This window comes from Heterodontus francisci, chromosome 30 (genome assembly GCF_036365525.1).
Source record: "Heterodontus francisci isolate sHetFra1 chromosome 30, sHetFra1.hap1, whole genome shotgun sequence".
Taxonomy (NCBI): Eukaryota; Metazoa; Chordata; class Chondrichthyes; order Heterodontiformes; family Heterodontidae; genus Heterodontus; species Heterodontus francisci.
This window is the reverse complement of record NC_090400.1, coordinates 46,090,542-46,117,201: the sequence shown is the minus strand read 5'-3', so window position 1 is coordinate 46,117,201 and position 26,660 is coordinate 46,090,542. Positions and strand designations below refer to the sequence as shown.

Sequence of the window (26,660 nt, the reverse complement as noted above, 5' to 3'; positions counted from 1 at the left end):
AGATCCAGCCCAGTGGGCATTTGTCTGTGCCCATTGATGCCTCTCTATTCCTTTGTTTACAGCTAATAAATCAGAAACTGCATGTGAAAACCAGCAAGGCATTTCATGGTTCTGCAGGTTTTCAAGTCTTGATTGCGGTCCCAATGCAGTGCATTGCTTAGCTGCAGCATGAATAGGGAGGACCTGGATTGAAGAACAACCTCAGTTGGAAATCATACTTAAACTGGTCCCTGGTGATGAGTTGTCCACTGAGCCTCGTGATCAGGTACATTACAAGGTGCAGAGGGAGCTAAATCAACATCCACTAAAGGTTTAGCAGCTGCTTTAACTGGCCAAAAGTAGCAGCAACAGGCTGAGGAAATGTTTCCAGGCATTTCTTCCCTGCCTTCCACTCCTCTTTGACCCCTTTCAACCAGGGTCTATTCTGTGTAACTTGAAACTATATGAAAAGGGTTTTGATGCAAAATAATTTGAGCTGACCTTTTGAGGATTAAATCATTCAGTTGCTGTGGTGCTAACCAGGATACTGACTTCACATCTCACTTATTCCAGGAGGAAGAAAACTTGGAGGATCATCCTAAACAAGTATGACCTTCTAAAAGTTATGTTCTCAAAACATTTCATCTGCCAAATGGCTATGGAATTGGGCTAAATTAAAATTAACCCTTGAACTGCTTGCAGGGATAATTTTAATATCTTTCCTTTCCTTTCTTACACTATAATCATTTTGGGGTCTTGAGTTTTTTTGGAGTGGTTAAAAATCTGTCTCCTAACAAAAGCTGATGGGTCTCACTTTTCTGCTGGTATTTCAGTTGTAATTTTTGGATTGCATGAGGAAATTGGTATTTCACTCATCAGAAATGGGTTGTTTCAACATGCATGTTGGTGAATATTAATGCATTTTTTCAAAAATGTAAAATTTCTTGCATCTAACAAATGTAACATATTACAACTCTAAAATATACAATTAAATGTAATGAGGGATTGCTTTAAATGGGTGCCATGCACTAAAAATGCAGGTTCCCAACAGTATAAACTTAATGCTCAAAGTGTGGGGACAGAGTTTTTGATTGATGCATGAAGGACTCCAAAATGAATGTACACCTCATTGTCCAACAAGGAAAGGAATGTCTATCACCCATAATGGGGCCATTTCATATAGTAGACAAGTTAAAAGACTGATCGGTCTATTACAATACAGATGCATAATCATGACTCCATTCAGCCTGCACTTTAACAGTTCTAATGAATATGATTTGAAAACAAAAGGTTGAAGAGCAAGATTCAAGATCACAAATTCGATCATCAGTCTGTACTGAGTTTGGTAATCTCAGCAAGGGCAGTATTGGGGCTTTCGGTAGCTGGGAGCAGTCAGCCTGAATTGAGAAGTATGCAGTAACTCCTGCGAGAAAGCCTAACTGTGCATGTGAATGTCAGATGAGAACAGAACCGAACACAGCAGTGATTCCCACTTGGTTAAAAGAATGCCCAACTGTCACTCATCAAGAATATCTGTCCATTTAGATAACAAGCTAGTTGGCTGTTGGCATCTGTGGAACCGTACTCCATCATGAGCCATCACCTTATGAAGAGCAACAGAAAGTATTGGAAACCAAGGTTCACAATTTGGTCTGTGTTAATGTTTCCTTAGGAGCATCCTAAACAGCTGAAGGTCTCTGCTTTGACTTCAATCGTGGTTCAATTATGGCTAAACTAAAAGGTTGGCAGGTATATGTGACACCCTGCTTACTAATCATTGTTCCTGCAGAACAAAGAAAAAATGATTAGGGCACAATTATCCTAAAGGATTAAAGTATGAATGGGGTAGAATTTATAATATATATATATATGTGTGTGTGTGTGTATATATATCTATGTATGTAGTATTTGGTAGATGTATTGAGTGAATTCTTCACAACAGATTTTGTAAAGGAGATTTGCAGTCAAATTCTGAATTTCATCTTTGAGAAATTTAATTTGGACCTAAATTGAGGGTTTATTAAGTAGAAATTCCAAATGCTTTAAAAACTGGACTAGGAGTCACTCCTTTACTATTTATGGATTTTTAATTGCAAAGTTAACGAGAAAGAAAAGAAAGGATATCCCACAGCACTTTACAGCCAATGAAGTATTTTTGAAGTGTAGTCACTTTTGTAATGTAAGAAATGTGACAGCCAATTTGCCCACAACATACTACCACAAACAGCAATGATATAAATGACAAGGTCATCCATTTTTAGATGTTGGTTGAGGGATAAATGTTGGCCAGGGCACTGGGAGTACTCCCCTGCACCTTTTGACATAGTGCCATGAGATCTTTTGTAGCCACATGAGACGGCAGATAGGGGGTCGATTTGATGTCTCATCCGAAAGGCGACACTTCCGTTAGTGCAGTGCTGCTCTTTTGTCCTTGAAGTGGGTACCCATTACACACAAATGAGAACTGTTTCATGAGAATATATTGTAACAAAAATGAAGCATTTATGTCTAAGATTTACTTAGGTATTGGTTTTCTTAATTCTGTCACAGTGCATAAGGGGTTAATAAACCTACAGGAGGTTGTGCTGTATACTGACATTTTGAAGAAAAGAAATGATTTTTTGACATATTTTATCATCCATTTGTTCTATTATTTAAACACTAAGTTTTGCCTACTCCATCTGCAGTATTATACAATACAATGTTCTTAATTACCACATTCCCAAATACTTCATTTATGCATGCTCAAAAGACTATATGTGTCACTTTTCATTTATAATATTTACATAGGTGTAAGAGGAAGAATTATTGCTGCAATTAAATGACAGTCCAACAAGAAATGATAAAGATATAGCTGAATGCCTTTAGAAAAAAAAAATGCTTTTACCCTTTTGACGCTGAACATTTTTAGTTTCTGTGTTTGACCATTCTTGTAGGTAAGCCCACATTCCCTAATTCCTTGTGAGTTTTTTCACTCACCTTAGGTGGTGTCAATGCTCCCAGATTGCCCGAGAGTCTTTCAGAATGGGGCATGGATCTCCTGGACTGCTGCTCAGCACTGGCACCATGGGTTGAATGGCCTCCTCCTGTGCTTTAATTTCAATAATTCTAGGAAAACTCTCCTTTGTTATTCTAAACCCAAGGGGTGGTTTAGAAATGTTGGTCTGGAGCTGTGTTTAGGGCGATGTGCCCTGTGAGAAATGCTCCATACACCAAGCCCGTTGCCCATTGTACATCTCTCCGGTTGATTCAGGTCAGCCCATGTGGTCCAGTTTTGACACGTGAAGTCCAAGTACAGATTGGCTCTGACGGAGGGGCCCAGACCCTTCACGTAGAGCCTGAGTCCAAACCAGAATCCAAGAAGATGGGGAGAGAGTTGCAATAACATTTGCAGATGACGCATGGTTAGATGTCAAGTGGTCCGGTGTCAAGAACGCCACCTGATTAAACCTCTCAATGCCTCCAGGCAGAGTTGGCAACCCAAACTCACCTGGTTATCCAGATGAAATATGACAGTGCACACAGTTCCATGGGCTATTTTAATGGGACCCTCCTTGTCTTTGGGATGTGCTAAGAAACACAAACACTGGATCTTATTTTAGGCTTTAATGCCAAACTAACTATTAAGTAGTATATGAACAAACAAATAATAACCAAAATATTTCATATATTTACAACAATTTAAACTTGACTAGTTTCTTATTTAATTGAAAATAATAAATAGTTCACACTGCAGTGTAAAAGTATGACCATAATTACTTTTTCACACAGTTTTAATCCTTTCCTCACCAACTACAGAGAATGTCACAATATATTCTCTGGGAATAGTTCTTGTTTACTTTGTTCAGAGGTTCCAATCAGAACCTTAGTTTAAAGACTTCAGATTTGAAGGATGCAGACTTATAAATACCCCCAAAAACTCTAAGCCAAAACAGCTCAGTTAATGAAATTCAAAAAGTACCAATCAGATACGTATATGAACAAATCATACAGCATATTTATTTTTGAATTGAGTGACTCGGCTGCTTGCTCAAACAAACTGCCCAGCAGCCAACTGAGCAGTTGTCGCAATATTGTACCAAGTTAAGAGGGACGTGATTTCTGTGAGTAAAACCAGTTTTTAACCTTTATATATTGTGACAGAATTACCAGTAGTAAGCTAAACCATGGACAAAATTGCTTCACTTCTGTTGCGAGGAATTATGATATTAGTATCAGTGTCAATTTAAAGTCATCTAATGGACAGGAGACTCTTTTGGAAGGAATTATTTTATAGACTTATAGAGTTGTCTGTACTGGAAATCTTTCCAATCAATGATGTACCCACTTTGAATGTCAGCTGACCTGGTTACACCATAGGTTCCTAATTACTGTGGTAATAGCTGTTTTTATTTCCAGACCCTCCAGAGTCTTCCATCAAAGACTAACCTAGGAATACAACCAAAGTGTAATTGCTGCAATGTGCTCATTCCAATCAGGGGGCCACCTAGTGTTTAGTTAACAACATGCAACGACCATACAAATCAGATTATTCGCCTTAAAACAGTATTTTAGTCCTTCTGGTTCAGAGGGACAGTATCCATCTCTGAGCCAGCCAGACCAGGAGGGTCCAAGGCTTGCATCCAGTATGTGCTGAGTAAGGTGATCTAAGCAAAATAATTTGCTGCACTGCTCCTGGGGTTAGGGAAGGGGGGGTTATGGTTTTTGCTTCTGATCACTGTGTGGCAACCCCTGCTGGAAATGTGCATGGGTAGACCTCAGATGATAACAGGATCAGGCTTGCCTGTGGTGACTTCCTCAGTTGCATATCTCACACTTGAATAACGGCCACTTGCAAAGGACACAAAAGGCAACAGCCACTGATTAGACTGTACTTCGGTGAGGGGTCATCACCAGGGAGAGAGAGGGGAAAAGGGAAAGTAGTATCTTGAGTGATGACGAATAATTCCACAATCCGCTTAATATACCTAACAATATGAGGCTAGTGCCACAAGGGTACGTCAGAATGGTGGAGTGTTCATCTTGAATAGCCTAAAATTATAGCCCGTCAGCCTGTCACTGTGCTGAATTCAAATTGTATTGTAATTATTAAAGTAATAATTAAGACACCTCACTAGGAATTCATTGTTACCCATTTCACTGTTGGAGCAATGCATTAACTTGAAGAATGCTGGAAATACTCAGCAGGTCAGGCAGCATCAGTGGAGAGAGAAACAGGATTAATATTTCAGGTCGATGACTTTTCATCAAAGTGAACAAAGTTACAGATGTAACAGGTTTTAAGCAAGTACGGAGACAGGTAAAAGTTGGGGGAAGGCTAAAACAGAAGGCCTGTAATAGGGTGGAAGGCAGGAGAGATTAAATGACATAAGGGATGATGGTTCATAACCAACCAAGTATTTCTCTTTCGTTGAGGATGGGAACATTGAAAATGGCCCCAAATACGGTGCAGCAGAGAATCCCACTGAAATATCGAGTAATGTGGGGTAACACAGGGTCCATAAACCTGTTGAGCTGGAAGGCTGTAAAATGCCTAATTGAAAGATGAGGTGCTGTTCCTCGAGCTTAAATTGAGCTTCATTGGAATATTTCAGCATTCTGAAGGGACCATTCCCCGAACACCACCACCTCTTCCTATGTCACCTTGCCATGCAAGCACAGGAGATACATCTGCCCTTTTACCACCTCCTTTCTCATTGTCCAAGGACCCAAATAGTTCTTCCATGTAAAACAGTGATTTACTTGTACTACTTTCAATTTAATAGACTGTATTCGCTGCTCTCAATGCAATCTCCTCTACACTGGGGAGAGAAATGCAGATCGGGTGACTGCTTTGCAGAACTCCTCTGTTCAGTCCACACGCATGACCTGGACCTTCCAGTCACTTATTATATTAATTCTGTACCCCACTCCCACTCTGATCTTTCTGTTCTTGGCTTGCTACATTTGTTCCAATGAAGCTCAACCTGGGATCGACGAACAGTACATCTTTCAGTTAAGCACTTTATAGCCTCCCAGACTTGATATTGAGTTCAACAATTTCAGATCATAACCTCTGCCCCATTTTTTGCCGGACGGTAGCTGTTGATGATGATTCTGCTTTTCCCATTTCCATCTCTTCTAGACCCATCTTTTGTTTCTTTACTTGTCCCATTACCATCTCCTTTTGCTTTGTGCCATTTTTGTCATTTAACCTTTCCTGCTGTCCACCTTATCACTGACCGTCCCTTTTGTTCTCCCCACCCACCCCTTTCCCTGCCTCTTTACTTGTTTAAAACCCTGTTCATCGCTCTTATTTTGTTCTGATGAAAGGTCATTGAAACATTAGCTGTTTCCCCTCTTCACAGATGCTGCCTGAGTATTTCCAGCATTTTCTGTTTTTACTTTCACATTTCCAGCATCTGCTATATTTTGCTTTTGAATGATTGCTGGTCATTGTCTCGAAAACTGGTTGTGGTTTCTTTTGTGCAGAACAGTGAAATCTGAAGAGAATTTTCCTAGTGAAAGGTTTGTGGGGGTGCAGGACAGTGAAGTCTTGATCTTACTGAGATACAATATCGAAGGAATTAATCCTTTGAGGACTGGGGAACATTGTAGTTCCAGTACTTTTCTGTTTTAAAAGAAGAAAATGCTCTTTCACTGTAGAGAATACTACAGAGGAAGAAATATTTTGTGTTCTCATTTACTTCATAACATTGAACACTTGAAATTTGTAGAAATATTTTTGCACATATTCCAGCATAAAGCATGCGTTCATTCAGTGCTTTTTGTTCGTGTGTTGTCAGAAATGTCATTGAATTTGTTTCCTTTTCTTTACTGTGTTGTCTGTCAGTATTTGGTTCCTTTCATTTAAGCAAAGTGGACTATTACACTAAATATTTTGATCATAGTGAGATAAAATGCAGCTATCCTTTGAGGAGGGATGGGCTTGCACCCAATAACATTGACTGTAAACTTAAACAAAATTGTTTTGTAATGAATTAGGATTTGGAGGTGAGATTAATTTTAATGTTTAAATAAAATTATTTTTGGAAGATTCTACTGTCAGAGACTAAATATTTATACAATTTTTTGCCTTATGAATAGTTGCTGATACATTAAGGCTTATTGATTTGAGATCAGTTTTAGTGTACTTTATAACCAAGAAAGGGCCAATCAACAATGTTACGACTGAGGCGGGAGGAGTGCATTGTTAATTCAGTCCCACTTCTCCACGGGTCACAGCATATCAACAAGTTTTCCCTTTTACCAAAATCAAACAGCTAGATATTCTATTTGTCCCCAGAATAAAGCACACCAACCAGGTTTCTGTAATCAACAACAAAATTAAATATTTATTATAAAACCAAGTCTTAACCAATAATGAAGTAAATCGATATGAGTTGAGATATTAAAGCTCCTTATTTTCCCTAGCCCTCATGCACACACACATCCAAAAACCAGTTAATCGGGAAAAAAAAGGATTTTGGTTTACAGCTGTTTCCTAGGAATGAAAGGAATAATAAAATAACTTAGTCTGTCATGATCTGGAAGGAAAATCTTCGGTTAGGCTTGGTGTCCCAAAGTCGAATAGTTGAATGCCACTCGAAATCTTTCCAGGCGAGGTTGATGAACAGTCTGTGATGGGTAGGCATTTCAAGGAAATTCAGCTGCAGCAGCTTCACATAGGTCTACCTTCAGAGGTGTAGCAACAGGTGTCAGTTCTCTGTTACACATTCGATGCAAAAGTTTTTTTTAAAGAGACAAGATTTCTGCAAGCATTCAGGATTTCTTAAAAATGCAGGAGGCAACAGTACAGCTTGATGCAGGGATTCTTCAGAGACAGGAGGCAATAGGAATCCGCCACATTTGAAATACAGGGTTTCTTGAGAGATGCAGGATTCCTTTACAGAGAGGTAATACTTTTTCTGGGTTCTCTTCCAATCTCTAGGCAGGTCAGAATCAAATTTCAGAATGCCTGCTTTTTGTCCAAACTCACTGGCTTTTTAAAGTTCGAAACTGAAACTTCTCTCTCTCGTCACTCAAAGAGTAGCTCTGAGGTCAAACTGCTCACTGGTTTCCTTGAAATTACCTGCTTTCTTGTCCTTGTTTACAAATTCAGCTCCTGTTGAACTTCCTTTCAAAACGTCCATAGAGTTCAGATTTTGTTGAACTTCCTTTCAAAACATCAATAAAGTTCAGGTGTCTCGATGTCCACTGAAATCCTTTCTCAGTTTTTTAAAAACATATATGAACGTATGAATTAGGAGCAGAAGTAGGCCATTCAGCCCCTCTGGCCTGCTCCGCCATTCAATAAGATCATGGCTGATCTCTTTGTGTCTCTAATTCCACTCCCGATAACCTTTGATTCCCTTGCCTAACAAGAATCTATCTACCTCCACCTTAAAAATATTCAATTACCCCACCTCCACCACCACCTGAGGCAGAGAGTTCCAAAGTTTCAATACAGAGAGAAAAAATTTCTCCTCATTTCTGCCCTAAAAGGGTGTCCCCTAATTCTAAAACAGTGCCCTCTAGTTCTGGACTCACCCACAGGAGGAAACATCTTTTCTTTTCCATGTCCAGCTTGTCAAGATCATTCAGGATTTTAAATACTTCAATCAAGTCTCCCTTCACTCTTCTAAATTCCAGTGAAAACGAGCTCAGTCTGTCCAACCTTTCCTCATAAGACAACCCTCTCATTCCAGGTGTCAATTTAGTAAACCTCCTCTGAACCGCCTCCAACGCATGTACACCCTTCCTTAAATAAGGAGACCAAAACTGCACACGGTATTCGACATGTGGTCTCACCAATGCCCTGTATAACTGAAGCATAACATCCTTACTTTTATTTTCAATTCCTCTCGTAATAAAGGAGAGTATTCCATTAGCCGCCTTTATTACTTGCTATACCTGCAAACTAACTTTTTGTGACTCATGCACTAGAACATCTAGATCCCTCTGCACCTCAGAATCCTGCAGTCGTTCTCCATTTAAGTAATACTTTGCATTTTTATTCTTCCTGCGAAAGTGAACAACTTCACATTTTCCCACGTTATACTCCATCTGCCAGATTTTTGCCCACTCACTCAACCTATATATCGGTCTGCAACCTTCTTATGTCCTCTTTACAACATACTTTCCTACCTATCTTTGTGTCATCTACAAATTTAGCTGCCATGCAATTGCTCCCCTCATCTAAGTCATTGATATATATTGTAAAAATATGAGGTCCCAGCACAGACCCCTATGCGATTCCACATGTCACATCCTGCCAATCAGAAAAGGACCCATTTATGCATACTCTCTTCTGCCAGCCAACCAATCCTCAATCCATGCTAATATGTTACCCTCTACACCATGAGCTCCTACTTTGTGCAGTAACCTTTTATGTGGCACCTTGTCGAGTGCCTTCTGGAAATCCAAGTACAGTACATCAATGGGCTCCCCTTTATCCACGGCACATGTAACTCCTTCAGAGAACTCCATTAAATTGGTCAAACATGATTTCCCTTTCACAAAGCCATGCTGACTATTCCCGATTACCTTGAGTTTTTCTAAGTGCCCAGCTATAGCCTCCTTAATGATCGATTCTAACACCTTCCCCACAAGAGATGTCCAGCTAACTGGCCCCCCTCCACCCCGTTGTTGAATAGAGGGGTTATGTTTGCTACTTTCCAGAATCAAGCGAATTTTGAAAAATTAACACCAACGCATCTACTACCTACTTAGCCACCTCTTTTAAGACCCTAGGATGACGTCCATCAAGACCAGGGACTTGTCAGCCTGCAGCTCCTTCAGTTTTCTCAGTATCGCTTCCCTGGTGATTGTAATTTCACCAGGTTCCTCTCTTCCTTCCACCTCCTGATTTACAGCTATTACTAGAATGTTTTTTGTAGTCCCTATAGTGAAGACAGAAGCGAAATATTTGTTACTTTCATCTGCCATTTCCTTATTATCTACTATTAACTCTCCATTCTCACTCTCTAGAGGACCAACACTCACTTTACTTTTTTCCTTTTTAAATACCTGTAGAAACTCTTGCTATCCGTTTTTACATTTCTAGCTAGCTTCCTCTCATACTCTAATTTCTTTCTCCTGATTAATCTTTTAATCATACAGAAACACACAAAATCCTAAGTTTTTTAATACAAAAATAAATTCCTTGTAACAACAATGGATACAGCCCCAATTGTACTAAACATGTATCATGGATTTTGTCACCCATAATTTTCCTGGATTTATAATGGATTTTGACACAGATATACCAACATGTGTATAGTTATTATTATGACCCATAAACTTAATCGGCACATTCTGCCACGTCAGGTATTATTCCAGTTAGCCAGATGTTTTCACAGCATGCTTATTTCAATTTGTGTAAAGTGTGTGGCCAGATTGACTTTCAATTCATTTTTACTTCCCTCTCACTTGCTGTGTGTTATGTCTTGGTATCTGACTTCTTTTCTTGAAGCAAAGTAAACTATAATTGTGATTGCACTAATAAAATACAGAAACCTGGGATTTTTTTCAGTGTGGGATTTGTGTCTGTTCAGATGAGGAGTGACTATGCGATGAAAGTCAAAAATTTGCTTCTTTATATTCTATGGCATCTATTGCATTTAAGTCAGGTTTAGTTTGGGTTATTTGCAGCACAAAGCTCCCCAATGTACTGTTTGCAATCTGTAAAATTTTATCTATTTTGCCTTTCAGATTGATCCATTAGTTATCGAATCCAGTTGACAGCACAATTACGATATGCCTTATATATTGATGCAATGTTGACGCATCCCTCAGTGTGAGCTTTGAACAAACTCATAGGCTTTTTAAAAGACTGTCATTAGTTGAACGGCCCCTTTGTAGAGTCCTACAGTCTGATGCCAGGTCCATTAATTGTTTAATCTGCAAGCATAGGCTATATCTGTAAGGGGAGAGCTTTCCCATAATCAGTCCTGGAGAGTCGAACTTAAAACTATGATTTATCTGAGACATAATAGTTTAAGAACTTGTCACTTTAAATTCTTCAAGTGTGCTAAATTGAAAGCTGGATTTGTGAATGATGTTCAGATTTGTTTTGTGACAAGCATTTGATGCACTAAGGAATTATCGCATCTTATGCATAAATTTCAATTATTACAGTTTCAAATATGTTCAGACTTAAGCTGCTGACCAATCAAAATATAAATGAATGAATAGTAATAGAGGAAGTAATTATAGATGTGAACAGGATCCATGTTTATTTTTGGGTTGTATACAAAACTTACATGTGGCATGCTGACTCGAGCACCTGTGGATCACATCACCTCTGAGCTTCTGGCACTCTATATAAAAGAGAATTCTAGACTACTTTTTTCTCCACTTGTAAAATAACTTTTAGTTCGAGTGATCGTAACAGCATAGAGTTTCAGCTTTTTGTCAACCATCATTGGTAGTTTTCTGTAACATTAACCATCCTTCATTGACTTTTCATATACACCGACTGTATATATTTGTGTATGGTTACAACCCCCCAACAAATTACACCATCCAAAAAAAAATCCATGACCTTTATATAAGATAAGGGTCAACATTAAAAATCTCCTGTCCACCATAATGCGTACTTCATACCCACAACATTATTTTACCTCTTCTCATTTCAACCAGCTGTTACTCTGCTCTTCAAGTATTGTGACATTTAAATGGCAATGACTTCAGTTGTGGCTCCTGGCACTGATTCTAAATCTCTTCTCCCTGCATTTATTCTGCTAGTCCGTCCTATTTCAAGTTGATGGTGGGAACTTCAGGGGTCAAGAAGAGAAGTTGCAATTAAATATTTACAGCATTGGAGGAGCAGAGTGAAGCAGCAGCTGATAGCAGTAACTGATAGGACTGCATTGATATGGTACTGCTTGGTCTGCCTTTGGCAAAACTCCTTCACAAGCATGGAACCTGAGGGAAATTATGACCCACGTATATATGCAAATCCCTACTTTAAACCCCAAACATTTCTAGTTGTATATGCAAGTATATACAGTAGATAGACCTGATATCAAATATTTACTGGAATGTAAATATATATAAACTTGTGCTTAATTTTTACAGCTAATGCTAGTTGTGTTTAATCTGAAAATTCTTATTGCTCCTTTTCCTTTCCAGGCCTTTAACTCAGAGAGTGACAATTTTAAGTTGTCTTATGGCGGTCACCAGTATCATGCTAGCTGTGCCAATTTCTGGATTAATTGCGTGGAGCCTAAACCTCCAGGCCTCATCCTACCAGACCTGCTCTGACATATTGCCATGCGAACGAAGGATATCAAACTTAACTTGTCCACTGTTTGCACCTCACTGACATTTCACAGAAAGTGGAGGATGACATAGTGTAGCCTGGAAAGAAAATCAATTTGCAACTTTTAATTTTTTTTAAAGTATATTTAATATGCACCAATGTTGTTTTGAAGTTATTTACATGAGTTACTGTCTAACAAAAGCTAAAGAAGCAGGATTGCCTAAAGGTTCTCCTTCCAGAAGATATGCAGCAGCACTTCAGACAGACCTATGCTTATCTGTCTGTTCCTAGTTACTTGAAGTCCAGAGGTTGCAGTTGCAGGCAATAGATACAATGGTTTAAATGTTAGTCAATTTTAAATGGGCAATCTGACTGGGAAGTGTTAACCTCACTCTGGTTTTGTAATTATATGAAAGGATACTAAAAGTCTTTATTTTAAATTATCTAAATGTCTGATAGTCAAATGAGTAAAACAACTTACTTCACGTCCTTCAGATGTCCTTAACTTTCACCGGTTCTCAGCAAGCGCACTGAGTGAAGTGAATGATAGTAGTTGAGTGCTTCCTAATTTAGGGGGGTGTAGGAAGGGAAGAAATACACAATGCACAGGTGGACATGGAATTATACTAATGTCAAAACCTTGCACAGGTCCATTCCTCACTCTTGCTGAATTCCAATCAGAACATGGCAGAGTGGAGATGAAAACTTAAAAGATTTGCAGAACACATCTGGCAGTATGGAAGCAGCAGGTATTGTATATAGTGTATCATTTAAAGGGATCAATGATCTTTATTCACAATGTGAAAGTTGTTAGATTTTGACCAGTCTATTTAATTGCTGTGTGAATTCAAAGAATACCCCTAAATAATCCTGTATAGGAAGATTTTGAAAACTGCAAATTCTTTTTATGGCTGCACTCCTTTTCTGATGTATACATTTTTTTTTTGGAGTGTCAAATGCAACGCAGTTGAGCCCATTTCACTCAACCACTGAGCTAAATTGGAAGCACTGGGTTATCAAAGTCACATATGCTGTATGCACTCTATGGGGGTAACTTTGACTTTGGGTGATGGTGTAAAACGGGCCATATTGGACCAGCCACCTTTTATACATCTCCTGATTGAGGGATGTATAACAGGTGGCCAAATTGATATTGTCGGTTTCACGCCATCACCCAAAGTCAAAGTTAGCCCCCAATATATCCAATAACTCTATCATGGCATCTTCTTCTGGCACTTTTCCTCAAAGTAGCATGCAAAAAATTTGTTGTGTTTCATGGATATATCGCCTAAGTATATTGTGGAAGTACAGTACTACAAATTGTATTTGGGAAGGCTTGAAGCAATGTTGTCCCTTTTGTAGGTTTCCCTTGGTTGCAATTTAATGTTTATCTCGATCAAATGCAGTTGAGATGTCTTATGAAAACATCCCCGTTTTCTTGGAAAAAGTTCAATATTCTTTCACAATGTACAAATTAATTTGAATTTTCATCAGGTCCAGTTCTTGTACTGCTTGGTTTAAGCATTTACATTTATATATCTATACACAATATAAAATATCTTTATAACCACCGCCCACCCCACTCCTCCCTCCACAACCTCTTTCAGTGTCGAGCTCACACTATCGCTGTTAGGTTGGCTCAATGATCAGCTGGCAAATAGTGTGCTCACAATTGGACAGGCTGTGATGCATCCCATGGAAGTATAGACAGCAATCTATCTGTGCAGACATTTTCCTGGTTGAGAGTGAACTTGAGCACTGGAGAACCTAATTGTGAAATGTGCGATTTTCTGGTCGTGAGTCAAGTGTTTCACTACCTCTGGAATCTGAATTTAGGATTTGATGATGGAAATATGGAATTCCACTGGGATAATCCAGTTCAGTAGAAGTTGATGTGTTTGATTGTATTGCTGGGGAGAGGGGGGTGTGGTGGTTTGGGTGGGTAGATTTATTTCCTACAATATCCATTTCTAGCTTAAATTCTTGCAACAGAATTTCTGTTTTATAATAAAGTGTCTATTTCAAGAAACAGTTTTAATTGTCTAAAATTGTTGCTGGAATAACAAATAAATTGCAGTGAACTTTTGTCAGAACTGAACCAGGTGCAGTGCAAATTATATTAATCACTGTACAATAAATTCTGTGACGGCCACAAAAGTACTCCATGATCATGTTATTTGATGTTTCAGAGACTCAGCTCTAACACTATAGATCGAAACATTTGCTTTATGTGAAGGGATACATATGTAGTATATTTGAAATTAACTTAACCATCACAAAAGTTAATCGGGAGGTTTGGGAAGCAGAAACTCGAGGCAGTATTCGCTTTTTATGAACACTCTGTTACATGGTTTGACTCCATGGTTTGACTCCGTATTCAATTCAGTAGTGGTTAAATGGAGTACATAAGCAGACTCAGTGCTTTTCCGAGTTGGTTTTAATCAGCCCTGTGTGTGTTGGGGAGCACTTCACTTGATTTGTTATGTAAGGTGTGCGATCTTAACTGTAAATGCACTTTTTATGTGTTTCTTTTATCCATGTTAATATACTGTGAGAATTGTTTTCCGTGTGGTATTTATGTAATCATGGGGAGGGGGGGATTTACAGACTTGCTTTGCCTGAATGAGTTTTTATTTGACTATCTCGTTCATTTTGCTGATTCCTGATACCAGGATAAAAACTGCTTTGTGTCCATTCAAAGTGAGAAATTAATAGTGTGATTGGTGATGTATTTAAAACTTTCAATCACAATATTGTATTGTACATTAAACCTTACTGTTTGGGTTTTTGCAGTTGAAATATATGTGACTGGTATTTTCTACATTTTTAGCATGCATTCCTAATAATGAGCATTCCTTTGTTTTTGTTTGACATGGCTTCTAAATTATAATTTTAATAAAGAATGTAGGATGAAAACTTGTTTATAATCATGTTAATAGAGTTTTGATGTAATTCTAAAAAAAATTAGAGATGACTGGAACAGTTTCTTACTGGCAGTTTGGTGTAGTTGGATATCCTTTCTCTGTAATGACTCAGCACCAGAGTTAACATCAGATTGGGCTCTTCCTCATTGGCACCTCTAGTGTCCTACGTTACTGTCTCTAAGGTGATGTTCCTGTTGCTATAGAAACCTTGTGCATTGTTACAGAATGTGTGGCAGCCATTTTTGTGCAGCAGGTTTTGCCTGCTTGTCGAAACATCAATAGTTCCTACATTTGGAGCTTTAAAAATTTAAAGTGAAATTATGCTTCAAAAAATTCATTGGAAAATCTCAGAGATATATTCCCCCAACCCCGAGATCGTACCCCACACACACTGAAAACATTGTGAAGCATTACTTAGCAACACTTCAAAAATTCAAAACCACATCTTTGAAAATTTATTAATCACTTTTTGCGGCAAGATTTAGATCCATAAATCAAATTTGTGGACAAAAATTATTAGCTTAATTCTTTCATATATATACTCTTGCCTTTTACAAAGAAAAATAATGTTTTCAGTTAACTTGAAAATATATTTGAAATTAGCCACATTGGAATCTTTAATGATTATATAGGAGCCTAGAATGCGCAGGACCAGAAAACATTGTAGTTCATCTGGCCTGTCACAACATCTGTGAAATTCATATCCCATGATATCTCTCAGACCTCAAGATCAATTTTTTCTTATTTGTAAGAATCTTTAACAATCAGGTTTACAGTAAATCAAAAGACATGATACGAAAACTGGTAGCAAGGAGGTTTTGGTGTTTGAATAGGAAGCTACCTCCATTCTTCCCTCCATATCTTCTGTTCTCCAAGCCATGCTTCAGATGTGGTTATGTGGGCAGGCTCCCAACCATGGGCCTCTTGTCAATGTTGCTGTTGCTATGGACCAGCTGGGCCAATCTGAATCTTTTTGCACTTCCTGCAGTGAAACAGCTGAGTCATACAGACTGGAATGGTCCCAGGTTCTGGCAATAGGCAAGTTTACATTTTGTTTTTTTAAATTTGTTCATGGGATGTGGGTGTCACTGGCTAGACCAGCATTTATTGCCCATCCCTAATTGCCCTTGAGAAGGTGGTGGTAAGCTGCCTTCTGGAATCGCTGCAGTCCTTGGATTGTAGGTACACCCACAGTGCTGTTAGGAAGGGAGTTCCAGGATTTTAACCCAGCGACAGTGAAGGAACAGCGACATAGTTCCAAATCAGGATGGTGTTTGGGGAAACTTGCAGGTGGTGGTGTTCCCGTGCATCTGTGTGGACCTTCGTCAAAGCAGTTTTGACATTAATGGATCTGTTCTGTCCACAGGTGCTGCCTGACCTACTGTGTTTCCAGCATTTTCTGTTTTTATTTCAGATTTCCAAGCTCTGGAATGTTTTGTACCCAGATTCTACTACATTTGGCCTCAATGCCTCTGAATTGAGGAGAGGAACATTGGCAAATGATTTCCATTTCAGTTATTTATCTAATGATGAGTGCTGTAAGTGATGGGGTTCATCAGGCTCAGCTCTGATGTCCTCTGTGTTGAAATAAACTGCCAACACGCTTGTCAAGGCACATACATAGATAATGAATGATTAGTTAGGTGAGGTACTGGAAGTTAAAGGCAAAAGCCTGTTTGTGACTCTACATGATGTTTCATTATAAATGCAACTTTATGGTGAACATTCAGATTTTCTGTTTGATCTAATCTTTTGTAACTATTCTTATAATTTGATCTTAGATCATTTTACAAACCCTGTCTGTATAGAGCAATGCGAAGATACTGTCTTTAATCCAGAGGGCAACGGAATCAGTTGCTGGGGAGTCGACAAGTGGACCAGCGAGGTGGGTTATTGCTGACCAGAGGGAGGTAATATTGGTCCGGGGAATGGGGATGAGGGGGAACAATCTTTGGGGAGGGCAGTCGAGGCCGTCGGGGAGAAAAGCTGGGTTACACTAATCAGGTTACAGGCCGGAGGGAGTGGTGGCCGGGTCTGGGGGATTTGTAGGTGGGGGGGGTGCAATTGGCAGCCAGGTTAGGTGTTCAGTGGCTGGGGTAGGCAATTTTGAGGAAAAGAAATTCTGCCCCCCAACTGCCTAAAGCAACCAAGGTAGCAGCAGGAGACCATGTTCGACTATCCATCACTCATAAGTAAATTTAACTGGTAAGCCCCCATATGTCCTACGAAGAAAGATTGAGGGAGCTAGGGCTTTTCTCATTGGAGCCTAGAGGATGAGAGGTGACTTGATAGAGGGGTACAAGATGATGAGAGGCATAGAGTGGATAGTCAGAGACTTTTTCCCAGGGTGGAAAGGGCTATCACCAGGGGGCATAATTTTAAGGTGATTGGAGGAAGGTTTCGGGGAGATGTCAGAGGTAGGTTCTTTACACAGTGAGTGGTGGGTGCGTGGAATGCGCTGCCAGCGGTGGTAGTAGAAGCAGATACATTAGGGGCATTTAAGCGACTCTTGGCTAGGTACATGGATGATAGTAGAATGAAGGGTAGGTAGTTAGTTTGATATTAGAGTAGGTTAAATGTTCGGCACAACATCGTGGGCCGAAGGGCCTGTACTGTGCTGTACTGTTCTATGTCCTAATCTCCGTAGCATCTTAGCAATATACAGGACTGGACTTGACGATCTCTATTCATCTGGCTGATTCAAAAGATCACAAACTATTTTATCTCTAATGGTGCTCAATAGCAGATCTCCACCAAGGGCTCCTGTGGATTTTGCACTATTGGTGGATTTGACATTTTATTTTCTCTCCTTAGGAAGTCCCTCTTCTTTGCTGTCCCATACTTTAGGTCAGTAACCTGTATCCGACCACATCTATTGGATGAATTATAAGGTTACCCTCCCCATGAAAATTTTGTATAAAACATTAGTCTATCCCTTTTCAAGACTTGCATTTCCACTACTTTCCTGAATGGCCTACTCCAAATGTTTCTCACCCTTTGCGTGAAGTAGGTTCTTAACTGTGTATTCACCTTTTCTCACCAAAGGTTAAATCCATAGCCCCTTGACCTATAGCATTTATTACTGTTAAATATCATACTTGGAGCAAGTTTAAATATTAAATATCTCTAAGCTCCTTTTTTTTCCAGTGCACCCAAAACCTTCCTTAAAGCTCAAGTCATTCCTATTTATCAACTTAGCTCCTCTTTGTACTCCCTTCAAAATCAGTTGGTGGTACTTGTTCAGTGCACAGAGCTGGAGGCCTGACCAGTGATTTATACAAGCTAGCTATCACTTACTTGAATTATATGTCCTAAGATCATACTTGCATTTTTCAGCATCAATGCCCATTGTGCTCACATTTTCTTTTAGCAAAAGCCCCAGATCCAATTCCTGTGTCATTTCCTGTAAGTTAAATGTTAGGCCAAGAACAACAACGACTTCAGAGCCAATCACAGCAATATCCTGCTAATGACCTCTTCTCACATTGATTCTACTCCCTTAACAGCTACCCTTTGCATTCTCTGATTCAAACAGTTAGTTATCCTACTTCTATGCCTTCCTTCTTTGTAAAGCAATTACCCATGTGGTACTTTTATCAATAGTGCTACATAAATATGTCTTTTCCTTTAATATATAAAGTTTTCTTGGGGAGGTAATTTAGTGGTAGCATATGTTCTTCATCTCAAGAGTGAGAACAGCAAACAAGAGGGGCTTCCCAAGAAGTAGAGAAAATAAAATGTCACATCCACCAATAGTATAAAATTCACTGCCAGCACTGATGGAGATTAGCTAATTCAGCATGGCAGAAACAGAAACTGTGCTGTTATATTTAGCTGTGTTATTTACCAGATTTATACATTCATTGACTGCACTATGGGGAAGGGGGAATTTTGAAATTGCTCTCAGACTAAACATGTTAGTACAGGGGCACATGCATATTGATTGTGGCTACTGAACAGACATTCCTATTTTGCCGAAAACATGTTTGTAATGCATAATTGTATTTTCTCTGGTGTACTGGAATGCTAATGCAATGAGGATTCAGTTATTGTATATTAAATGAACATGGTAACTCTCTACTTTGCAGATAAATCTTTCAACCCTTTGATAGATATTTATCTCAGCCTATATCCACAGTGCACACAGCCTAGTTGCTCATCAACTACTTTTATCAACTAGATAAACTGACATAACCTAATGAACCAGCCCCTCTGAGTGAATTGGCTATTCAAAGGCTTTGGATGATCTTTGAACCATGTCTCAAAATTTTGAGTGGTTTCCTTCTGGTCTAAACACAATGACATTGGTTGCTCTCTTGTAATCCACTGAGAGGTATTTAAAGTAAATATAAATACTGAGCAGTGAATTTTTCATTTCTATCATTTGTTTCGATGAAAATAATTGCCTATTTTGTAATACCTCAATGCAGCATCTCAAAGTGAGTTTATGTAATGTTTCAAGGTTCCTTTAGGCAGTGGATTTCAGGAAAATGCACCATGCAGTGTATTATATAAATGTTGCTCCAGCAATGGGCTTCAGCAGCCACACTATGACAATATTGTCTGTCTGTGTGTGACCACAACTCTTACTCTTCTAAATCATTGAGATGCATGAAGTGTAGGTAACCTTCACTAGAAGCACCACAGCTCTTGACTGATGTTTGTGTGTACTGTTAGAACAGACAAGAAAGCTGTGTTCTATATAGAACTGTTTGGAGACATATTTGGTCTATAGTAATATCTGAGCTTCATGTTAATCCCAGAATTCATTTTTCATTGTGAATGACAAGTTATGTTGAACCATTTGAAGTGTGTGATGAAACTATTTTTGATGTTTGGTCTTTTGTGTGTGTACAGTATATTTTGTCTTGTGTGTGCAAATTAAATGTCAATCTGAAAATCTGCCTTTGCATTACATAATTTCTCGTTGCACAAAAGCTAACAAACATTTCATTGCGTTGATGTACCTGTGGTGCAGATAAAGTTGGTATTTTTCATAGTCTGTTGTGTGCACTCTAGAAACCAGTTTCGCACATATCAACCATTTTTTTAAAAAAACAATTTAAGCAAAAATTTGAACAGCCTAAAGGCAACTATTGTGCTTTTCTGACTCTTTGGGCCGCCTTATCTCGAGAGACAATGGATATGCGCCTGGAGGTGGTCTGTGGTTTGTGAAGCAGCGCCTGGAGTGGCTATAAAGGCCAATTCTAGAGTGACAGGCTCTTCCACAGGTGCTGCAGAGAAATTTGTTTGTCGGGGCTGTTGCACAGTTCTGACTAAATCACCTGAAAGCTATCAATGTTAAAAACCTGACATAAACACAAATTGTCCCAGACTATATCTCATGAGATGCCCAAAGGGCCTTGTCAGGCTAGCATTCACTGAGTGGTTTTACATTTGTTTGTTCTTATAGTTTATTGAAGCCTAGATCTAGGAGGGATGTAACCTCCCTCCTAGATCTAGGCTGCTATAAATTATAAAATAACAATATCATTACCAAATGTCTTGCTGTAAATGCATGTGGGAGTCCTTCAGTTGTCCTTATGTTTTCATTGCTGCATTGGTGACCGTGTATTCAGCTGCCTAGGCCCTAATCTCTGGAATTCTGTCTCTACACTTCACCGCTTCTCTACCTTTCCTCCTTTAAGATGCTCCTGAAAACCTCCCCCTCTTTAATCAAGCTTTTGGTCACCTGTCTGATTATCTCCTTATATGGCTTGGTGTTTAATTTTGTTTGACAATGCTCCTGTGAAGCACCCTTGGGACATTTTACTACATTAAAGGTGCTATATAGATCCAAGTTGTTGTTGTAAAGCAGTTGTTTGGAGATGATCCCAGTACAGCTTTTAGTCTGGTGAAAATGTGTAAACCTTTGTGTTCACACTGAAAGTCTTATAACACAAACATCAAACACTTTGACTGTGAGATGGTAATTGTTATGTAAACTGTAAACATAGGCTCCAAGTGGCATTGGATTCTGTTGTTTGTTTCACTGCTCTCCAAGTAATGAGTGAACTAGTGATTTAATACAACACTGGGCTAGCTGAAACCCTGAGTGACTGATTTCTGAGCTTCTTAATCAGTGTGCCATTTAAAAAAAATATTAAATTTATGATCAATATCTTTTGTGATTTATCCTATTGTAATTTTTTTCAGATTGAATTCACTGGAGGACTGACTGAGGTGAGGCTTTGAGCCTAAACATGCAGCAATAGACAGTCGCAGTAGGTTTTGTACATTGCCCCTTATGCTTTAGTGATCTTATGTAAGTGCTTCCTCAAACCACTGCACAAAATAGCTCCTTTGAGCCCTAATTATTTTGATGATGTCGTCAACACTCATTGTTAATGCATTCAACAAATTCATAAGCATTGAAAAACCAGAGGACTTTTAAACTTTAAAGAATGTCGAGCGTGTGATGAGAGACTGTGGGGCCTATTGCCTCTACAGCCTGTGAAATCTCCTGAGGAATAGTTTTGGAAGCATCTTGCTGTCCCACGCCCCTCCAAATCATTGTAAATCAAGTGAACCCCAGACTTTTAGTGGAACTTTTTTCCATTCTGGATTCAGCTGCCTTTGGCATGACACTTTCAGGATCCTAGCAGGCGAGGAGCTGTGCTGTTTGAATGCATACAGCCATCTTTGTAGTGGCCTAGAGGGGTGCTTGCAACACTGGTTCCCAATTGACTATCGTGCATCAGGGCTGCCAACTTTGGATGTGTTGTTGGAGGTTTTGATCACGAGATACTCGCAGTTGGCAAATGCTACTACGTTACTTGTAATATCTTTGCTGGTAGTTTTGCACTAGCAGTTGTTGTGCGGGAAGTTCCTAGGTCTGGGAGGCGGCACATAAGCAAGTGAAAGATGTATACAGACGCAAACCTCAGGTGCAAGACGACCTTTTCTCGTGGGTCGCTAGCAGCGGTTCCTGGGAGCTTCATTTTCCATTCCAGGAGACTACTGAGCAATCCTGGAGCATTGGCAATCCTATTGTACACCTAGCAGTAAGCCCAATGACTCTCTACGCCATCAGCTTGGGTGGCCTATTTTAAAGAAAAAAAACACAGAACTTTTCCAGCAACTGGTATTAGTAGATCCAGGAAGTTAACAATGGCGTTGCCATCAGGTGAGCAAAAATCTATTTCCCAGAACTAGTGGGATATGTATCCCCAAGGCAACTTATCTATCCATATTCCAATAACTGTCAATCATATTTTTCTGTCCCGTCCATCCACTTTTTTTTTCAAGATACTGACATATTTCACAACCGCGATTCCACTTTCAAAAAGGACTTAATTGGTTGTAATGCACCTTGGGACATCAGTAGGTCGTGAAAAGTGCTGTATAAATGTAAGTTTTTTGCCTAACACAACATTAATAATTCTATTTGTGAATCTATTTCACGGAGCAACTAAGATTTAAAAACGTTCTTCAAATTTCTAGTTTTTTTTTAGCTCATTAATTTTATACTCATATCTTCTAGTTTTGAACTCACAATCTAAGTCCTGAAACTTGCATGTATATATTCCCCTCTTTGTTTAATGGGATCAGAATATCCAGGTTTAATCTCATTTTTACCAAAGAAAGCAAATTAATTATGATCACACTTAAGCTTTAAATATACCAATGGTGAGACTCTTTCCTACTGCACAGTATGGTCACCACACACTTTGCCTTCCACACTGGGAGCTGGATCTTGTGCTCAGCCTGAAGGCAGGTTTCGTGGCAGGGGTTGGTGGTGGTGGTGGTGGTGATGGGGGCAGAGAATTAGAGCAAAATTGCCCACCACGGAACCCGACGCCGTACGTCCGGTTCCGATTTTCCCGAGGGAGCAAAGGTCCGTAGCAGCAACTCTGCCGCTCTGCGACAGAACTGGACTTTAAATATGTTCATGACCTTTTTGCATTAATTAGAACCAGCCATTCGCAATTTTCTGCTTGATGTGCGGCACTCACGTGCTTTCACTTTCCCATCCTTGAAAAGCTGGAGCCACTGAGGCGAGAGTCCTCGGTGCCTGCAAAGGTTAGGTAAGTTTTGCCCTGCTGTCCTGCAGAACCTGTCACAATACCGGACACTGTCACTAAGGTTATTCCCCAGAAGTGAGAGGAGGTTGGAAATCTGCAAGTGTAAATCGTTGTTTGGGGAGGGAGGAGGAATTGGGGTGAACTCTGCAATTGTAAATTGTTGGGGTGGGGGAGAGGGGAGGAACACTGCAAGTGGATGCACTGTTTGTAAAGGTGGGGGGGGGGGGGGGGCGCAGAAATGGGAAATATATAGGCTGCTTTTGTTGGGGGTCCATTGCAGGCAACTCAAATGGTATTCTGATGGTCATGATGGTTCGCACTTATTTAAAGGTTGTGTGGGCAACGTCAGGCCATACCATAGAGCTCATGCCGGAACACTGCTAAAGCAGGAATTAACACAATCTCTGCCCAGATAGGTGTACTTGTCCTTTTGAAGGAATCTGAAGTTACCAGGAGCATAGAGATGGGTCTGATCCACCCTGTTTTCCTGGATGCCCTTGCTGTGATGAGGCATCTTCACCGGAAGCAGGCCCGAGAGGCAGATGCAGCCCAGGAGGAAGCTCCCAGACTCGTACATACTGCGCCAGTCTCAGGTGCCACTGCTTTACCCTCCCCCTGCTCACCCGCAGGGGTGGATTCTTGGGGATATGAATTGATGACATGACTTCTGATGCTGATGAGGAACGTCACCAATGATGCTGAAGAGCGTTACGTCACCTGCCATGGCTTCCCCCGAGAAGCCATCGGTATGCTGAAGATGTGTTTCTGCTGCCTCTATAGATCTGCTGCAGCCCTGTAGCACACACCAAACAGGGTTGGGCACATTGTTGCAGTCTGCTGCGTTCTGCACAACATTGCAGTACAGAGGAGGGAGGCCTTGCAGGATGAAGCAGTACGGGAGCATAACACATCCTCTGACGATGAGGACACAGAAGGCACTCAAGAACAAGAATGCAGTGATGGAGGCCCGACATGAACAGCAAGCAAGGGAGGCAAGGCAGAAACTGATAATGGGCGCTTCCAGAATCTGTAAACTTCAATAAATTTGAGAACACAACTCACCATCATGCATGTCCTCTGTAGTCCTCTGTCTCCATAATATCTGTCTCTCTGGCATAACTGGCAGCAACAAAATGAGCCATTGCCCATGTGACATAATTTGTGCAGTTACACCTCGGGCATATTGACATGCCGATGATGTCCCAGTGGTTACATTGGCAATACTGTAAAGTTTATGGTGTAATTGAAAGCCACATAACTCGATGGTAGAATGAGGTTTGCAGACAATAAAGGCTGATGATTGGCAGGAAAACACATTTAATTAAAGTACATCAGCCATATCCACACTTTAATCACCCTGAGGGGAGACCCCAGAAGTGGAGTGCAGACTCTCCTCCTCCCTCTCAAGGCTCATTGGATCCTCACTGCAGCCTTGAGAAGGACCAGGAACGGAAACACTCTCCATGCTCCTGGTCCTTCTTTCGTCCTGCCACTGCTGAAGTCATGACCAAGGTGAGTGTTTGCAGGTCATGGCATATCCATGGAATGTGTCCCTCCATGAGAATTGTCAACCTCTCCATGGATGAAGCCATGCATGCACGTGGCTGGGATATCGCACCAGTCATGGCATGGATGGAGTCTTCCATCATCCGCTCTAGACTGTGAATGGTCTCTGGCATCTCCGCCAAGTGTTGCTGAAACCTCTCCCTGCAGCGCCAGCATGCTCTATGCTGTCGACACCAGAGACACATCATCAGCCCGGGGCTCAGCATAGGCCCGTCTACCCACAGTCCTCTGATTGTCAGAGGCCTGGGTTCTCTGAGCCTCAGCCAGCTGCTCAGGCACACGTGTGTTGCTCTCAACAGCTTGTGACCCTTCATTTAATGCTGATTGGATACCCTCCGAGGTGAGTGTATCTGCGCTGGTGGAAGGTGCGGGAGTGTCTGGGGACGGTGCATCCTCGAAGTGTAGTTCTTCCTGAGGTTGTCGTCGTCCCCTTGGTGTCCGCAAGCATTTGCGGGTGCTGCCCTGCACGATGCAACGGGAAGAACAGATGTTTAGGTGTTATGGTACACAGGTCGCAACAATGACAGCAGAGCGTTTGCATATGAGATGTTATTTTGATTCATTCTGTGTTTGTCAATAATCACTCTCTTCAACTGGGATCCTGAGCTCGACGTCCAGTATCGCACGTGCTCCTTGGCTCCTGGCTAACTCCAGCGCCGCCTCTTCAGCCTGTGACAAAGGCCTCAGGTCGGCCACACCACTACCGGTCCTGGACGCCTCCCTACTCTTGTGGGCCCTCTTTGGAAAGATCAAGGATGCAGTCATTATTAAGTTCCAAACGTCACTACAGGACATCAATGCGAATATGGGCCCCTCTTCTGCACCTGGAGGATGTCACTGCCCTCATAATGACTCTAACTGTAATGGATCTAATGTGGGCTGCGATAGAAATGAGGGCGACTGGTCTCACTTATGCAGTCAGTAATCTGCTATCATTACGTTATGATTCTCCTATCATTAGAATGACTGTGCCATGCGGCTTTACACTTGTGGGCAAACAGAACGCAACAAGCTATGTGGAACCATGAAACTTACCTTCGCTGAGTGTAGGAGGTCATTGACCCTGTTCCTGCACTTGACCCAGTTGCGCTGGGTGACCCCATGGCTGCGAACCTCCTCTGCGATCTCTGTCCAGGCTTGTTTGGTCAGACGGGAGGACCATCACTGGGGAAGTAGACCTGCCACCTTTTCCTTGCATCCCAGAGGAGAATCAGCAGGGAGGTATCACTGAAGCATGGGGCCATCCCTGCTCTCACCTCTGGCATTCTCAGCACTATGCCCAGAGGTTCTGCTTGCTGAGGTTGTAATTGATGCTAACGGATGGACGTTTTCGATGACTGAGCTGCTGTAGAATTCAAGGAAAGAGTGAGTGCAGGGCTGGCAGCCTTTTAAAGATGGCAGCAGGACCTGATCTGACAACAGGTGACGCTGTTCACGACGTCACCAATACCACCCCCGGGATTGGGGGGACGGCTGCCGTCATTACGGTGAGTGGGTCACGTGCGGGACGGCTGCCATTTTGCTCCCGGTGGCATGACTATAAAATCCAGCCCTGGGAGTAAGCAATATCTAAATCAGTCCAGGACTTTACCAGGATAAAAAAACAAGTTTCTCTCTTTTTGTGGACGTGAACCCAGGACTAAAGAGCTAATCTAATTTTGTTTCATCTTTCTGTGCTGCCATTCACAGCTCACACTTTAACACACACTCAAAGCTGTAACCCTTGAGGGTGGATTGGAAACAAAATGCCACTGTTGTCATCATCCACTCGTATGATTACGATTCTGTGCATGCAATGCATTGCAACAGCAGTCTGCCATTATACTGCCAAGAGCTTTATAAGCTTACAATAGGCTCAGAGCTTAATTGCCAACTCGGTCTGCAAAAAAAGATAGGGGAGGACAAGTGGAATCTCTCACTGCC

The 26,660-nt window shown here is 40.7% G+C and overlaps 1 protein-coding gene across 8 annotated transcripts in view; it reads left to right on the top strand.

Moving 5' to 3' along the window:
• The window catches only part of synrg (synergin, gamma), a 98,690-nt gene extending 83,668 nt beyond the window's left edge, over window positions 1-15,022 (top strand). For 5 of the 8 annotated variants that reach the window (XM_068010484.1, XM_068010483.1, XM_068010482.1 and 2 more), the window contains 2 exons: window positions 553-585; window positions 12,094-15,022. In XM_068010484.1, coding sequence (XP_067866585.1) covers window positions 553-585; window positions 12,094-12,225 — 165 coding nt within the window. In that variant the 3' untranslated portion in view covers window positions 12,226-15,022. Of the gene's footprint in view, window positions 1-552; window positions 586-10,671; window positions 10,757-12,093 lie in introns of all 8 variants that reach the window. The other 3 variants (XM_068010485.1, XM_068010480.1, XR_010968768.1) reach the window with 2 other exon arrangements.
• The last annotated feature ends 11,638 nt before the right edge of the window (window positions 15,023-26,660 follow it).